Genomic DNA, 18,552 nt, shown 5'->3' with positions numbered 1-18,552 from the left:
TATGATTTTGTGCACAGGGCAAATTTACAGAAATCTTGATGGGAACAAAGGGGATTAAAATAGTTGAAGAGTTTCACAATTTCTGTTTAACCTTATTACGTGTATGCACAAATAATGAATTAAAAGAAACATGTTTGTGGAACCTGATCTGTTTGTGCTCTGCAGGGTGTTATGCTGATGGTATGTCAGATACACACACAAAAACCAGCCTTGTCTTAATAACCTGGGAGGTTTTTAGGACAACCATTGATGGGGACCTCGTGCTCTTTGTCTGTGATTACTTATTGAATACACACAAAATGAGTTCCAATTCAATTACTAGTTGGGCCTTTTAGATGAATAAGTGTGAATTGAAACCAAATGCATTTTCTAGAAAAAAAAATGTTATCTTACTGTTAGATTTGTTTCTTTATTTTCTCATATCAGGGATGCATTGTTTTCTTGATTGCTTGTAGTCTTCTAGTGAAAGTTTTGCAGATTGCATCACCTCTCCTTTGTCTGATCAGTTTGCTTTTTACACTAATGACCTATCTTGGTGATATGGGAAACTCCATCCGTTTTATTCTAAAAATGCATATTTATTTGCTTCTTGTAGGCAATCAAATAGACTTTGATCTGGAAGACGAACTAGGTAATTTCTTAATGTTTCCTGGCTCTTCTCCTGTAAGTCAGTGCCCAGACTCTTTTTTTCTAAATCAGTTGCAAATTAATTTAAGCAAGCCCTGCTGACATCGTACTTTTACCTGCCCACTCTGAAATGCTATGCCTTTCAGCTCACTAGTCCTTATTTAATCATATGAGAACGGTCTTTGTGTTGCAAAATGCTCTTGTTCCATGTTCAGGCTAAAGAGCAGGTGCCAGAAATCTCTGCAGCCAGCTCCCAGTGTCCATTAGAAACTAGTTCCCCTGATTTTCATGGGATTTGGTAGTAAAGCTCCCATGCCATCCATTTTTCATGGTAATAGACTGAAAGCTTTTACTGGAAAACCGTGTTTGGACAAATTTAGAAAATGGAGTATCAGTTGTTGCTCAGAAAATGCTTTGAGGAGCACTAAAACGATGCCTCTGTGTAAATACCGAAGACGTGCTTTGCCTGTCAGAACCAATTAGCGTGAAAAGCTCTATCTGTTGTCTAAATGAATTTGCAGATGTGTAAGACTCTTCAGAAACAGCAGTGGTTTTGCAGATAAGCTGTCTCCAGCCCTCCCTTTTTCTCTCCCCCTCTTCCTTCCCCAGCAACTTTCCTGGTGAAGCATGGCATATTCCTCGGCTGTGATACTGAAAAACAAACATCATCTGCAGTAATACTTTGTCCAGATGCACATTGTTTTGTCTGAAAGGCTGTTTTAATTGCAAAACCTGACATTGTTGTCAAACTGAGGACTTTATTTATGTGGTCTTCAGCTCTGTTTGGCTCTTGTAAGGTAAAAAAATATAGTTCAGCTGGAAGGGGCCTTCAGAGATCATCCACTCCGACTGCCCAACCTCTTTAGGGCTAGCCCAAAGGTAAAGCATGTTAATGAGGGCAGTATCCAAATCCCTCCTGAACACCTACAGGCATGGGGCATCAGCCACCTCTCTCAGAAGCAACAACGCTTTTGTTCAGAGCAAAACCACTAGAAATCTTCCAAAGCAGTCAAAAAAGGAATAGTTTGACAAATTATATTCTTAAATAGGTTTTCCATGACCATTCTTGCCAGGAAGTGTAGGAAATAACAGAGAGCTGGGAGAAGAGCAGGTGAGACCCTCAGTATCCAATTTGTTCAAGAGAGGAAGAGTTTAAAACCTTAGCATGAGCAGGATTGCTCGTGTGCCTTGCTGCGATGTGGACCTGCTGCTCCATGCCTGTGGTCAATTATTGAGCAATACACAGTTCCCATTTGACCATCTGTTGGGCATTTCAGTTGAGTCAGTGCTAAACAGCCTTCCTGGGGTTGCTGTCTGGTGTGGGAGATGCTGAAGGGGTGCCCAAGGGGATGGAGTTTTGTTTAATATGCAGTGGCTCTCCTGCCATGGTGCCTACAGCCCAATCTCTGCCGCGCTCTGCCAGTGCATGTTGGTAATGAATTGCCCCGTGCACGTACAGGACTTTGGTTTTGCTGTTCTAAGAGGGTGTACTTAATAAAGGCAAAACACGTGAATATGAGGCTGGTTTTACAGGGTTAAATGGTGTTGAAGGCTTGTTTTTGGTTCCTTAGGGAATTCAGCTGAGGTCTTTGAAAAGTGAGTAAATTGGGGGGTAATTTTGGCCAGGCTTTAGAAACCTTAAAAAGCAGTATCTTGTCAGCACAGATCATAACCCCAGGCAGAGCTGCGGTGACTCCTGCTCCTGTGGTGAACATCACGGGTACTCAGTCCTCATCCAGTGCTTTTTCAGGGTCACCGCTCTGGGAGTTGGGTGCTCATTGCCTTGAAACGGAGGAGTGGGCAGGACGAGCAGGCTCGGCATTAGCTGAAAATCTGGTGTACGTCTTGAAGACAGGATATGATTTATGGGCACCCCTGCCCATCTGCAGCAGCAGTGGTGTGCTGGGGCTGCCGGAGGGTGCGTGGTATGTGCAGTGTGGGGTCGGCACATGCATGCAGGACGGTCATTGTGGCACCGGAGTAAAAACTCAGGGGCATGTCTCATTTACAAGGCAGCAACCAAGTTCAGCCATGAGGTAAGGATGTGTTGTTTTAGTGGAGCAGGCTGCTCTGTAGAGACTTCTACCAGGGCTAATTATAGACATTGTATAAGCAATGTGACTGCAGTGTTTTGCAGCTGTTAGAGCAGCCTTTGATCGGGTTTGTGCCTTATTAGTCAAATATAAGCTTCCTTTGCATACCCAAATTTTCTCTAATCTAAACAAAGCACTTCATCTGATACATAGATGTATTCACTTTTATCTTTCAGAAGTCTCTGTAGGCTGTTTTCATATGTAGTCAGGACCTGGTCCGTAAAATTTCACACATACAGAACCTGTTTTGCTGTGCAGAGCGTGAGCTTCTACTGCCCGCCTCCCAGATCTGTGGTTTGAGCAATTAAGAAACAGCTGCATGAGCAGGACCCGTCCCTACTGAGTTGGCTGCAGGTAGTGGAAAGCATTTAAGAAATGTGCATGCAGATGTGTGAGACAGACACTGCTTTTGTGAGACTGTCTTTTGGAATGCTTCGCTGGGAAACGCTGGTTACGTGTGGCCTGTCAGACTGACCCTGCTTAGGAGTCTCAAACTTGGGAACTGGATTTAATGGTTTTAAAAATAAACTAACAACAAAAAATCACCAAAAAGTAAACAAAAGTGGTTTGTAGCCTAAAATGTCTTAATACAATTTTCACTGTTCTGTGTATTTATTTTTATATAGTAGCCTGAAACAAATATATTATTAGAGTATGTAAGTGGTGGAAAGAACCATCTCTCAGATCCCTGCGTAACCATGAAGTTTTTCCATACTTCCCTAAACTGCTCCTGGAGGTCATGTAACCTTTCCACATTTGTAGTGAATCCTTGGATGTCTGTATTTTCTGTCTGTATCTCTTACTGTGCATGTAGCTGATTTTTTAGCCTCAACAAACTTAATTTACCACTCCCTCCCTTAGGTACCTTGTAACTACGAAGTGAATGTGTTAGAGCAAAGCATTAGGTTTTTGTTCCATGTGGAATGCATCAGTGGTTCTTACACAAGTGGTAACTGAGGGTATTTTAGTGACCCTGACCCTCAGCCCAGAAAGCAAGCGTTGTTCTTCCTGAAAGTCCATGGCAAAGATGATGAATTAGCAGAAAATGGTTTTAGGATTCCTGCAGCATCTTTCTCGCTTGAGCTTGTGTTTTAAGGCTTCTTCTAAAAAGGAAATATTCTTGTTGGTGGTAATTTGTCGGATTTATTGGCAGGGCATTAACATTTTTCTCAAAAGAGATCAAAGGTCTGGAAAACGTTTCTGTGCAAATAGTTTGCAACAACATGGGTCGCGCTGCTGAATGAGCTGCTGATGACACCCGGGATGCAAGGTGACGTGAGCTGTGCAAGAGCACGTGTCGGTTAGTGTGGGTGGCTACTAGTAGATAACCTTGGACAAAATAGAAATAAATAACAAGTTTATATCAAAACAAGCAGCTTTCTATAAAGCAAGAGCAGTTGACCATGAAATTACTGTTAGGTGTTGTATTATTATACATTAGGATCTGAAGTTTTATTTTAAGTTTCATCCTGAAAACATGGTTCTGTTTTCTAAAGGTAGATGTATTTGCTTAAAAACAAAACAATTTTTTGACTGTTCTTTGTTTCTTTTACTAGGGAAGAGGAACAGGGGAAACAACAGTAAAAGCACTATCTTTTTTTTTTTTTTTTTTTTAAAAAAAAATGTTCTTGAAAAGATAACCTAGATGTTGTGATACAGTGATTGAAGAGCATGACCTAGAATAATACGAGATACACATGCAAAGTCTGGCTTTTACAAAGTTACAAGCAATTTTGATGTTCAATTCATTTTAAAAATCAATCTAGCAAGTGAGTTAACTTGTTTGCAGAGGTTAGCTATGTCTTCATGTTGTGTTTTGTTTTCTTTTTCATATGCACAGTTTGAAAAAGAAGAGGCAAGCCAAGCAAAATGCTGAGACTGTCTCTGCCAATTCACCTGGATCTCCTGTTTCCAAAACTCCTGCTGAGAAAGATGATGGAAGTAAAGTTATTTTGGACCAAATCAGTTCCTCTGAAGACAACTGTAAATTTTCTGGGGAAAAGGAAACTGCTCCGGACAAAGAAAAGAAAAAGAAAAAATACAATCAACTGAAGGACATCAGGCGCACAGAACTTAAAAGATACTATAGTACTGGTGAGTTATCAGTAGAGTAATTTTAAATGTGTTTGCTTTGATAGCTTGTTAATGTATTTTTCTCTTATTTTATGGTCTTTCCTTCAAGGGTTAGTTGACTCTGGATATCTTGTCTGTAAAAGCAAACAAAATTGTGTTCTACGTATCCTCTATTTTTAACTTTACCCTTCCGGTTCTTAAAGAAAAAGCATTTCTTATTTCTCAGTTCTAAAATACAGTGTTACAGGCAACAGTTAAGTCTATTATTGCAATTGTTTTTCTAGACTTTCTCCAATGTTTTATGAAATTGGAGTTCATTTTTTTCCACTGGGTTGTTTCTTAAATGATGTACATTATTATAAGACTTCAGTCTTAATTCATCCCAGTTTGTCCGTTGAAGTGTGAACAAGTAAGGAAATTAACTACATGTTTTTAAACAAAATGTCAAAAGTTTCATGTGCTGAAATACACATCATGTTCTCTTCCTTCCCTCCCACTGTATCGTCAGTACCTCAGTCAGTCATAAATACATTTCTTTACATTTATTCTTGCAGTTAATTCAGAGAAAATAAAGTTTGGTTCATATAACATATATTTATGCACATTTACAGACGTTTGCAGTTCTGGATTGTAATTTGTGAAGTACTCAAAGTATTTCATAAATTCTATCTAAAATTACTTATCGAGAGGGAATTTGAAAGGATATTTTATAGGAATGAACTCTTAGCTTAAGAGAGCTCTTTTTTTCTTTTTTAAAGAAGAAAGGCAACAAAATACTGCAGATATCGTGCAAACAGACTTCTTTCCTGCTCACGCAGTGTGCGCAGACAGCTGATTCCTGAGGAGGATTCCTCACTAGGAGAAGGAAATGAATCAGCAGTAAAAGTGCTGTTAAGCATTGACTGCCACATGCAGACTAGGCTGCATCTAAAGATTTTTTTATGAGGCAATATGGGCCTTCCCAAAAATAAGGTAAATCGTGGAGCAATGTTTCCTAGCAAGCAGAAGAGTTTGCAGTGATGTACTGACTGTAAGTTTTGGCAGGTTTGAATCTAATAAGTTCAGTGATTTGGGAAGTAAAAGAAAAGTTGCTTCAGTGTTGTCTTAAGAAGTTCTTACCATGCTGTTCTTGAAATAAAACAAGTAGAAGGAAAACTGAATAATTATTAAGGAATGAATTAGAATGCTGGTTTTAGACACAAAGCCCACCACACACACCCCGAAGTGTGAAGTCCTGTTGTATCGCTAACAAAGCGCTTCTCCTAAGGCATCAATTTATTGTTGGTTTGTACCTAAAGGAATTCAGGGCTGTGTGAGGTAGCTGGGGTTTGTTTCTCTAGTGTGTCAGGAGTCTTGTGAGAAGCTTTGTGCCAGTTGGTGATTGCTATAGAGAGATGGGGGGGGAATGGCATGCCTCTGTCATGGGTCCTTCTGGCTGACGTGGGAGAATAGAAAGCCCTCCAGGTCTTCCTTGGCAGTCAATCCAGCAGTCAATACAAAATCAGGTTTTACTAATGTTTGATAAGCACGCTGGTGTTTTGTGTGGACTGCTGTGGTTGTGGGGGTGACTCGTCACACTGCTCGCTGTCAGGCAGATGTGCAAGGTTCTGCAGTGCACTGAGAAATACAAGAATTCAATTCTACTGTTGACCTGAGCACAGACCCTGCTGACAAAACCTATAGAGAAACCCCTTTGTTATATAATCTCACGCTTTCGGTCCTGAAAAATAAAGATTTTTACCCAATTGGAGCATCAAAGTTGTAGAAGTGAAAGCTTAGAGAGAGGTGGGAAATGGTTGATTGTGAAATAAATAGAATATCTCTGTGTTCCTTATGCAAGTCTCAAAATGCAGTAATTTCAGGTGAGACATTAGTTGCTTCAGTATTAGCCTGCCTGTGTTACACCGGCCTCCTTCCCCTGCAGCTGTACCTGTTAACGTGGTTACTGTGCTCAGCCACTTGTCACTGCAGCCCTCCTGAAAGTCTTTTTTTTTCCCATGTGATTTCTTCTGAATTTTCCCTTCACTGACGTTTCTGAGATTGAAGTGATCTCCTTCTCATTCCCATGGTTAACCATTTTTCTGGGTTTGCTTGCCCAAAGGTGTTTTAATTTTTTTTTTTTGGTGTTGTTTTCTAATTATCCAGCTTTAACTTAATTGCCATATTAGATTTCCTGAAAGTTCTAAGCATTACTAGTATTTTTTCCTATTTTTTTCTGCACTTTACCAAAATGCCTAATTTTGCTAGTCTAAAGAAAAACACATTAGATGCAGCAACAGTTGTGTAGTTTGTCTGATCTGCGTGTTGATACGATGATGCATGCATAATTTATTTTGTGGCTTCATGGAGGTCCTGCCATAAGCTGCTTTGAGCCCAGCAAGGTCGTGTCTCTCCATCTAAACAAATGAAGACCTCAGTCATCTGAATAATCTCCCTTTCATATTTTGCAGGACCACAAATGCTTTGTTACTGTTGTTAGAGAAACAGGGAAGGAACATGGCATCTGACTGTAATTTGTTCCTCACGCACTGTGTCCCTTCCTTAGAAGCTGGTGAACGTTTGCCTTTATAAACTTGCAAATGCTGGTGGTGGCAACCTTACTTTTTGCACCTTGAATTTTTCCTTTTAATTGATTTATGCAAGAGCTGTTAATATGTGAGAAGGATTCTGTTGATTAGGTCAATACCTCTCCAGTAGGGTGGCTGCAGTGCAGCTTCTGAAGGCTGCGGAGAGCTGGAGGTGGTGGTGCTCCCTGCCACATTTTGTAGAAAAGAGAATGCTTAAAGGCTGATTCTCTGAAGCAGACGGTGTGCAGCTGTGGGGCGAGAAGCTCCTGGCCAAGAGCCGTGGTGTGGTGCTGTCCGCAGCCGGTGGGTGGCATCGCAGAGCCGGGGAGAAGGAGTTCAGCACCTTGCAGAAAGGAGCCCTCCAGCATCCATCTCCCCATCCAGGATTGTTCTGCTCAGCATGGCTTTTGGCACCGTGGTGGCACCGTCACAAGTAACCCAGGGGTACTGCACTACCGATAACCTCTCTCGAGACACTGCTGAATGGCTGAACAGATCCCACCACCAAGTTTCTCCTGTGTAACCTCATGCTTTTGGTCTCTATTAGCGCTTGTGTTATTTAGTGGCTTTATATTGGTTCTGCAATGTATTTGTACCATTCAGTCTCCAAATCTCACACAGTAAGACATTGCTTTGCAGATATAGCCCTTGTTTTCTTAAATGACAGAGGCACCAGTACTGCTGCTCTTTCTTTTCTGAGGACCAATGGAAACAACGTTCTCCTTATTTTTTTACCTTGTCTCTTAGCTTATGTGGCAATTGGCTTTTTAACTTCATCTCATATTTTCTGGTATTATTGCTGCAGTAATCTTCTGTCAGACTTCTACGGAAGTATTTGTTCAGCACAATGCACTTTCTGCTTCGGCACCCCAGCTGCTATCCCTAGTGCCCAGGATGCTCTGCCCTTCCTGGGATAACCCAGGTGACCTGCTTCTGCATCTTGGCTGCTTAGTTCAGACACACTTTCTGTGGGAAGCCTGTAATGTTAGAAGGTGTTGACTTCCCGAGCTTCAAGATATATGTGTAATATATATCTGAATATATGCACGTATGTATATATGTGTATAAATTATTTTTCCTTTGTTTTGCTTTTTTTGGTAAGTGTCATAGGGTCTAAAACACTCCCACAAATATGAGGGTGTGTTGCAGGATCCCAGAGCTGGAGCTGTAACAGCCTGGAGGCAGCAGTTCAGTGTCTCTAGGGCAGAGTCCACATCTCTGGGACAGACTACATGGGTGGATGCTGTGAGACTGGGAAACCAGCATTTCTATCAGGAATTGCTAAAGCAGGTGAAGGTGATGGTGCTTTGCCACTGAAGACTGAAAACAGTATGACATTCTGAAAGCAGTGTGGTAGTGCTGTAAATTAGGGCTGAGGGCAGCCTTCTGAATTTCATTTGTATATTTACTCCAAAACAATATCACGTGACATGTTGATATTGTCATATGACAATATCAAGATGTGCAGCGTATTCCCAGGTTACACTGATTTTGCTTGAAATTGTGATCAGCATATGTGAGGAGTTAGTCACTGTTAAAGAAAACATCGTGAAGAAAAGCTTGGTTTAGGTTACTTGCCCCACATCACACGGTTTTATCAGCAAAACAAAGTCTAGTTTGCTAGCTTATTATCCTGCCCTCTACTCATAAAGCCATCCTTTCTTTTTGTGCAGCCTCCTGTTCTCACTCAATGCATGCCATTCAATTTCTGCAGCGAGTGGGAGGTCACACTAATAGATCTTCATCTTGTTGTGTGTCTGATTTCTGTCCAAAGCAAGCAGGAGTCCTCAATACCATGACAGGAGTCCCAAAAAGGAAAAATGGTCTGTGCCCACATAATCAGACAAGATAGCACAGGTTGAGCAGGGGGTGCCAAAGCAGGTCCCCAGAGGCGGGCAGTGGATTCCTTTATGGTTTGTTCTCCCTGACATGATTTGGGCAGGGGTGGTATGGGAGCAGCATGGCATGCGTGCAGTTACAGAGCCTCTGAACCTTCTGGGTAGCTGGCCAAGAGCAGTTGTTGGTCAATAAAACGGAGAGTATGTAGCAATTTTAAGCACTTGCAGTGTGGTGAGATTTGCCCTGATTGGCACCAAATCAGCAGAGGAGCTCCCCTCATACAGCTAAACTTACTGCCACTTCCAAAGCTGATGGCTGCTTGCAATGAAGTGACAATTATTGTAGAGTTTAAATTGATTAAAACGCGGGACACTTACTGAGCCCACTTTTCATAGTGATTTCTAATTGTCAGGCCATTTATTAAATAGGCTCAAAATTAAAGCAGCAGAGGAATAACTTATTTTTTTTTTGTTATAATCGCCTGGGTAGAATAACAAGGAGTTTGGGATAATTTATAAGTGTGAACTGAACACGGCTGGCAGTGGGCTGGATGGGAAGCTTCACACAGCTGATATATTACATTACTTGTTGAAACCATGTAGAAAGAACGAGGTGGACAAATGACTGAAAGACAGCAGGTTTCAGAGCACTTGTTTGGGAATAGAGAACAAATGATCTTGAATCCCAGGGGATCGGTGTTAAGACTAACAGGTTATGTTTGAGCTGAGTTGTTAATTGGTGTTTACAAGAAGCTGTCACCTGCAGAAGGAATGCCTTTTCTGCAGGCAGCTGAATTTGGCTGGAGGGGTAGGCACCTGAAATAATGCTGCTAGCACTAAATTTCCAACAAAATCAGATGGAAACATCTAAGGTTTCTTGAGTTCTTTATGTATGGGATCCTCTTTTAATCCTCACCTTGATGGGTAAGTTCCTGCTTATTGTAAAGCTGAGTAAAAGATATACGAGGGAAACTTGTTGCTATGAATGTAATCCTTAGGTATTGCCTGTCAGCATGCTACAAGCTGCCTCAAAAGCTGTAGTTCTGACAGAAGGTTGATCTGCTTGAAAGGCTGCTGTTACATGGAAGCAAAGCTTTATGAACATATAAAAACAAAGCATAAAATAGGCTGTTGATAGTAATGAAACTACTGTAAATTTTAAGTGAGAAGTGGGGGAATTGAAATGGGAAAGTAAAGAACAGAACATGAAAAATGTGTCCAGTAGCATAAAAATAGAGATTTCCTAACCGTGTTAAGAGGAAAAGAAAAGCTAGTTATAATTGTGGCTCATTCTGTGATGCTGGTGGTTGAATTTTCAATATTTTTCTGGTCTGCATCTGGGAAACAGGGAGGAGGAAGAGAAATAGAAGGAAAATTGATGTATTTTTGTATCCTTTGGTATGATTCTCTTCACTCGGGCACTTAGAAATTACAGCAAAATGTAACTTAAATGATGCATTTTTTTTTTTAATTGGCAGAGCTTCTTTCTATGTAGGAGTCATAAGAGTCTATTAATAAAAAACCTTCCTGTTCACAGATACTAAATATATATATATATAAATAAATGTAAGTGTTTGAAAAGGGTTGTTATAACATTTTGATATTCCTTTCTTTAGTTTTCAGTCAGTCAGTCAAGGCCAGTTGTGTTTATAAGAGTTATGTTGCTGATGTTACATAGCAGTGTTTTGTGAGGTCTTTGAGCTTAAATTCTGGAACATCACAAGTTTCCAACTTGGAGAATATCTCACTTTGGTAGGAAGACTGAACATGTGAAGGTATCTGTTGCTTGCTGTGTGTGTTTTACACTTCTCTTAGGTGGAAAAAAATGCAACTGTCAAGTTTGTCCAAGGTTGCATGAGTTGTAACAAAGCAAGTTACCAGTGCTGCGTTGTGTGAATTGTTTTGTGATTTGAGCACAAGCAAATTGTGTTCTAAGAGTAGGTTTAGAACAAATTTCCAGAACAGATTTCCAGAAAGAGGGGTCTGAAAAATTACTGGGGCACGTAATGTGCATATTTTAGTGTAAGCTTGCGGAGGGTCACTTGGAAGAAATGAACAGTAACAGTACTTGGAAGTTTTATGCACAGGAATAATGGGAATTGTGGTGTGACTTCTGTTGAACCACAATGTCCAAACTTGGTGTCCATGATTCTAGGATGAACAAGTGCTAGCGGGGTCGTAGCAATGGCCATGCTTCTGCAGACCAGGACGCATTCAGTTCAGCATTTGTTCTCCCACGGAGGCCTGGGTGTCTGGGGAAGATGAAGAGCTCAGTGAATTTTGTATAATTATTTCCTCTGTGTTCTCCCATCCTCTGGCCATTTTCAGCAGGTGGGGGCCTGTGAACAGTCAATCTCTACTCACCATCCCCAAGCCTCCTATGATTTAGTAGCCTTCTCTTTCTAAAATACCTCTCCTCCATCATTTCCTTTCCAGCCTGAAGAATTTGGGTAGTCCTTACATGTGAAACCCTCCATGGCTTTGCTCATCCTCATCATCCCTCTCCAAACCTCCATGACCAGGGTGCTGGGGCAGGGGCTGTTTTTGCTTTTAACTCAGATTTGCTGACTTGATTTACTGGGTACTGTCCAGCCCAGCTGGGGGAGGAAGCAAACATTTGGCGGAAAAGAGGGGATTATAAGATAGTCCTTTGGTTATAACCCTCCATGAGGAGGAGGGAAGCAGAGCCTTAACCCAAATTTCCTTTGTATGTGATTGAAATGTCATAGCAAAGAGCTTTGGCAGGCCAAGCAGGCTTGGAGTTGGAGAGAGATGTGCAGATCAGAAATCTGGCATGCCGTTCAAACAGCGGTGCTCATTACTGAGGAAATTCTGAATGGTTGCGGTGGAATTTCCATCGCTGGAGGGGAAATACCAGGATTTGGTACTTTCTAAAGATTACATTCTCCTACAGCGGTTACTCAAAGCAAGATTTAGCACGGTGAAGTCTTGTGACGTGCCCCACAAAGGTCAGATCGCAGTATGGCTAGCGTTACATCAGCTAAACCTGGTCTCATGGCTGAAGGAACCAGGCACACCTCCAAGGGCTGCCTACTTACCCCAGGCCAGCGTTTTCAAGAGGAGTCAGCACTTGCATTCTGGAGTGCTTCTGCATTTAAAAGCAATTAACTTCGCTGAAAATCAGCCCCTGGAGGATGGGAGGAAAGCTGTGCGGCAACTGGGCATGCTGCGTGCTGTGGGGCTGTGGCAGCTGGACGTGTGCTGGAACGGGGAGCGTGTTGGGAGAGTTAATGAACGGGGCTGTTGTATTTCTGGCAGGGATAACGAAGGGAGAGAAACACCTGCGTGGTTAGCAAGGCCTTTGCTGTCAGGGTGTATGGGTTAGTGGTGTGAGCACAGCCAGCAGGGTGCCTGTGGGGCAGCCTGAGCCCCAGGAGTGCTCCGGGTGCATGTGCCCTGTGCTGCTGCTGGGCTGGGCGTCCTTTTTAGTCTGGTCCTGGGGAGAAGAACCACACTTCCCCATTTTTTTCCATCAGTCCAGGAACAGCAGGCATTCCTGGAGGTGCTTTCAGGCTTCTTATTCTGCATGGGTGTTTCTGGCTGCCGGGAAGCCCGGGTGTGTGGTGCCTGGTGAGTGAGCTCCTTACAGCCTTCGGGCAGGGGTGAGAGGCCATGCTTGGAAGCTCTACGTAATGTAAGTTTTGTATTCTCTAAAATGCCCATCTTTTGGGGGGAATGCCTGTGCATATGTTCCCTCAGCCCTGTTCTGCTGGCAGACTAATTCTCCTCACATATTTTCTTTGGGCCCTGATACAACAGTTAGAAATTTTATGCACGCTTTTGACAACAGCTTCATCATCGATTGCTTTAAACTGCTTGTGGAGCTGTGCCCAAATCCAATAGTGCTCCAAAATGACTGATCTTGGATCTCCTTTCAGGGAGCAGCTGTGCAGTCGTGTGCATTAAGCCTCTGTCATTGCCAAGGTAAATACATTAAAGAAATTAAAGTCAATTTACGTGAAAGGGTTTGTTCTTAATCACTGCTTAGTCTGAAAAGTGTATTAGGTATTAAAAAAAAAACACCTTATTGACTTGCAGTTTCAATTGTATGTTGCAATTTATTATTTATTTTTAGAGTAAGGTATGTACATGGAGAGTGTTTCTTAATGGAAGTCTCTGCCTTTTCTGATTCCTAGTGTTTTGTTTCTTAACTTAACCTGAATGAACTCATCCAGTGGTGGCCAGACATGGCAGTATGAAATCTTTCCTTCCTGTACCAATCAGGGTTTTCTTCGGTAACAGAAAACAGGATGTAAAATTTGCATAAGAATTGGGTCCCTAGCCCTGTAGATACCAACTGTCTGTGGAGCTGCTCAGTTAAGTGAGAGACAGTGAGAACGACCTGATCTGTTTGATCTAAGGATGTGTGGAGCTTTCTTCTTGGGGTTGCCAGTAACACAGTGTGTGTATTTCTGTAGTGTGTTCAGAGACTGACACACTTAGTCTGCTCTGTGCAGTTTGCTCTGATACCACAGAGCTCTGCAGGGAGTGTGCATCTGCAGGTGACCAACTTTGCCAGAAAAGCTCTTCAATGTGTCATGAATAAAAAAGGGGAAAAAGGAGCCTAAGAGTGCCTGCTATCCAGTGCAACACTCACCAGACACTTTGTTACTGCCTTTATTAAACTGAAAACATAGAGGATTTTTCCCTGACTTTCAGGAAAGTTAGAACTTGCATGCAGAAAAAGTGTTTTAATCATAGTCTTTTTTTTAATATGATTGACCTGGCTAGTTTTGGGGTACAGACTTCTCCTTTAAGCCTGGGATTACAGTTGCAATACAGTAAGACAGCTGATATCCTTCTGTCTGCTAAATTGTGCAAAGCACAAAATTAAATTTGTCCCACAGCTCTGCCTGGCTGTATCAGTGCATCCAAGAGGGCCTTTTTTCCTACACAAATATGAGAGCAGGGTGTTTTAAAGGCAGTGTCAAACACAGGGATCTTGGGTTGAATGGTCTTGAACTAGGAGCTGGAAGAAGTGATGACAGAAGATGTGAACAGGTTCTAGTCTCGAGTCTGTGCATTTCTTTTATGTCAGTAAAACTGAACTTTGGGTGGGGAGGAGGCTTCTGGATGCTGAGTTTGCAAGCATCATGCAAGTCAATATTTCAGTGGAAGGTTGATTTAACATTGTGTATAGTATAATGCTGATGTTGCTAGTGGGGAACCTGACCTTACTGCTGCCAAACAGTGCTGAGGATATAATAACGTGGTAGCGGGGTTCCTGCCGTGTGCGTGCCCAGCATAACCAGCAAGCCTGCAGCAGCCCATGCTGAAGTTTTTATTGCTGTATCTTTGCTTTGCCTGTTATTCACACCTCTAGGTTGAAGATAACGTGTGTACCTGCACACCACGTAGTTCTACAGCTGGTGGCTGTAGAGCTGCAGACAGTAGCTGTTTAACCTGCCCTTAGGTGGTGGACATCCACTGCTCACGGGCTGTGGATTTCCCTGGATTTCCTTTTGAATGGTCACACTTAAAGATTTCTGTAAAAAGATCATCTTTTATTTCACCACTGCTTCCTCTGTATGCAGGAATGCACAGCAAGACATCTGGCTGTGGAATGGGAGGCTAAAATTAGTGTGCTTTCATGTATCCAGACAGCATCAGTTTGAACTAAAGACAAGCTTCAGGAAAAAAATATAAAAATATATATATATCAGATATAGGAGTGATAATGAAGAAAGAAAGCTATTGATTGTCATTTTCCAAAGGAAATAACAGAGGTAGGAACTGGCACTATCATCCTATAGGAAAGCTGGAAGGGACGCTCTATGAGGGAGCATAGTGATAGGACAAGGGGGAATGGCTTTAGACTAAAAGAAGGGTAGGTTTAGATTAGATATTGGGAAGAAATTCTTTACTCTGAGTGTGGTGAGGCTCTGGTGCAGGCTGCCCAGAGGAGCTGTGGATGCCCCATCCCTGGAGGTGTCCAAGGCCAGGCTGCATGGGGCTTTGGGCAACCTGGTCTGGTGGGAGGTGTCCCTGCCCATGGCAGGGGGTTTGGGACTGGTTGGGCTTTAAGGTCCCTTCCAACACAAAACACTCTGTGATTCTGTGATCCAAGTGCTTCGGCTGTGGTAGGGCTGTTGTATTTTCAGATATTCCTGTCCTCCCCTTTCCCACGCCTCTCTTCTCTTCCCCACTCTTTTCCTCCGCCATCCTCAGAGGTGACACCACACTTGTTTAAATGCCACCTTGCCCTGGAAGGCTTAGACAGGTTGGGATGCAGTAAGAACTAATAGATTGGCATAGGATGAGCAGAAACTATTACTAGGAAACTATTTACATTTTTTTTTAAAGCATAGGCCAAAAAATTAAGCTCCCCAAGAGAGGAACTGAAAACTTGTTTTATACAATAGTGTGGATATCTCAAATTTGTACAGTGTTGCATTTTGAAATAGTGTTCCTCATACTAAAATCTCAAATAAGACTGACTCATGGTTTAGAGCACTCCATAAAATATAAGGAAAGGTAATAAGAGCGAGATTGATTCTGCCATTTTATGTTGATGGATTGGCTCTGCATCGTGTATTAGCAGGATATTAGCAGCGTGTATTAGCTTGTGCCAGCAGTTTATTCATGGTATTCAAGGAGCTGCTCGCTCTTTGCTATGGTAACTGTCACTTAGCTCCGCAGAGATAGCAATTCTCATTAACTCCTCATAGAGACCGAATTGCGCAAACACAGTTTTGAAACTAAGGAGGGCTTCTTTCCCTCATGAAATCTGTTACTCCTTACTGCTCTCCTGTCAGCCATCTATTTGCTGCTAAAACTTGCTGATTTTATGCCATCCGATTATTTCTGGCTGTTCCTCAGTCTTTAAGAGCAATAAGCAAGTTTCATAGGTGCAAATTGGTTTTCTCTTCAAAAATTCTTTTAAAAGTGGTTCAGGATAGATTTAGACAAGCTCCATATGCCTGGTGACTACAGTTTTCATAAGCAATGGTTTCATAAGTACAGATAAGTGATACAAACAGCCTGATGTTCAGCAACATGAATTAACGCCTTGCTGTGACTGAGAGGGGAGGCCCTGTGCTTCCTGCCCCTGCTCCATCTGATCATAAGGTAAGATAAGTCAAATCGTTTCACCAATAAGAAATAGAGTTAGTTTTTTGTTTTAATCAGTTGAATTGGCTCTTTTTGGGATCAGGTGAGAGCCAGAGTCCAAGGTAAAAGCATGCAAGGAGAGAACAGCTCTCCCCTAAGAAGCCATTGTTTTGTCTTATGGGCAGATTCTTCTGGAGGAGAATTGAGTGTCACTGCTAAATAATGTGAGACTGAAGGAATCCAGAGCAGAAGTCATATACTTCTCTGTGGTTAAACTTTATATAAATCCTCTGAAACTTCAGTCCTGTGTAGCTTTGTATAAGTGTACCACACAACATTTTTCTGCCTCATGTTTAAGTGATCTATTGAAGCTATTGATCATCTAGGCTGCTGTACCCTTGCTGAGATCAGTTTGGTAGCTGTGTGGATTTTGCTTCTGTTACATTCCCTTAATGCAATTCAAATGGTTCTTGATGTCTGAGTCTTTCCTTTTCTGTATGGTATTTGTGTGTAGAGGGGTGCATATTACATTTCATACCGTAAATACTTTTCTCTATGTAAGCAGTGTTGACTTTGCCTTGGGCTCAGGGTGTTGTATAGTAATTTCTACAGTTTACATGCTCTAAATGCCGTATAGTTTAAGAGCTGTTTTCATTTTTTTTGTGTGTGTTCTCCAAAGTATTCACCTTTTTTGTAGAAAAAATTACTTCACCTAGTTTTGTTTTTTAATCCCTCTACCATTTTTATTTCTGCCCTTCATATATTTAGCTTCAATATATTGTTCACAGATTTTTATTTGTTCATCTCCTAAACATTTAAAAATACTAACTTGATTTATACTGTGAAGACTTCCTCTGCAGAGAACTCTTGTCCTGTTACCAACCTGCAGTCTTGGACAAGCCATAGAGGCTGACAGATGGAAAGCTGGGGTTGAATTTCAGGCACCTGAGAGGTCCCTCTTGTTTCTGACACTGCTCTTTGCCTGCGTTTTGCGATCTGGCAAATATTTTCCAGTATGGTAGTGTGAACTGCCACTTCCAAAAATTAAGAAAAAGTTCAAGATGCCCCAGTATAAAAGCTTCATGAGGGATGCAGTTACTTCAGAGCCCCAAATTGCTCTTGGAAAATTTGATCCAGACACTTAGGCAAATCCTACCCAAAACAAAGCAGCGACTGGTACCTCAGTATCAGTTACATCTCCAAGAACAAGGCTGAATATGGTTTAAAAGCACTGTTCACAACTCTTAGTTTTTTCCTCAGCCTCAGCACATATTTCAGCCTTGTATAAGGAGGTACTTATTAATGCCTGCAAGAACTTTGATAATGGATGTGTTCCCCTTGTGGCATTCATGGTTGTTTAAAAAGAAATTATGAACTGTTACCCAAAACATGACGGGCAGAAATGAGATTTTTCTTTTACCTGAACCCTCCCTGTATCTTCAGCCGGTGCCCAGAGCGCCAGCAGCCCACCGCCACCCCTGCCTTTGGTGGCCATCCTCTGCACGTCCTTGCTGCTCATGCTACTGCACAGCCTCTCTTTTAAGCTTCCCTTCTGACTGTAATGTTCGATATAAAGACTCTTCTAGTCAGCACTCTGACATGTTTTTCAGGCTCAGCACATTTCAGCTACTGCCCTGTTGTTTTCCAGGTGAGGTTTAAAGCTGGAGCACCGGACTGCTGGCTGCCTCTCAACGTTTCTTTACAACAATGTGCTAAATAATTCTCTTGGCAGTTGCACTGCATGAACTGCCTCCCTCTGAAATACTTTTTTTTTCCCTCCACCTAAAATTCAGTGACCTTTTTAACTAGATCATTGCTCCTCCTCTCACTTTTCTAACAGATGCTAGTAAAGGAAACTTTGACTGCTCTGGTGTGTATCTTGCCATCTTAACCTTCAGAGCCGCTTAGTTGCCAGGTGCATGGTGAGCTGTGGGAGGCTCTCGTGCCCCTCACACTTTCCTTGTAGGGTTTGTATCTCCTGCTGTGCCCCATCCATCCTGCCTGATATGTGTGTGCCAGCAGAAGAGTGACAATGATGCTGCCCTGTGCCACATCTCCTTTTGCTTTGCATTTTAGCACAGCATGTTTGGATTGTAATAACCTGTTAAAAGTGTAACATACAGCATTGCTTTGTGCCTCTGCAGATTAAACCAGAGCACCTAAAAACTCAGTTTGTGAAGGAAGGAGTCGATGAATAGATAGAAAAGGAGTTTAAGTTCCTTGACAATATTTCCAGTTGTCCATGTAGAAGCTGCAGTATATGAATATTGCATGAGTCTCGTG

General features: G+C 42.0%; 1 protein-coding gene across 8 annotated transcripts in view; it reads left to right on the top strand.

The window, feature by feature from the left end:
* The window catches only part of NCOA7 (nuclear receptor coactivator 7), an 88,764-nt gene that overhangs the window by 34,955 nt on the left and 35,257 nt on the right, over window positions 1–18,552 (top strand). For all 8 annotated transcript variants that reach the window (XM_068677517.1, XM_068677518.1, XM_068677522.1 and 5 more), the window contains exon 3: window positions 4,561–4,814. In XM_068677517.1, the coding sequence (XP_068533618.1) occupies window positions 4,561–4,814 (254 nt within the window). The remainder of the gene's footprint in view (window positions 1–4,560; window positions 4,815–18,552) is intronic.

Source organism: Anas acuta, chromosome 3 (genome assembly GCF_963932015.1).
Source record: "Anas acuta chromosome 3, bAnaAcu1.1, whole genome shotgun sequence".
Classification (NCBI taxonomy): domain Eukaryota; kingdom Metazoa; phylum Chordata; class Aves; order Anseriformes; family Anatidae; genus Anas; species Anas acuta.
Note: the sequence above shows the minus strand (reverse complement) of the source record. Positions and strands in the feature narration are given on the sequence as shown.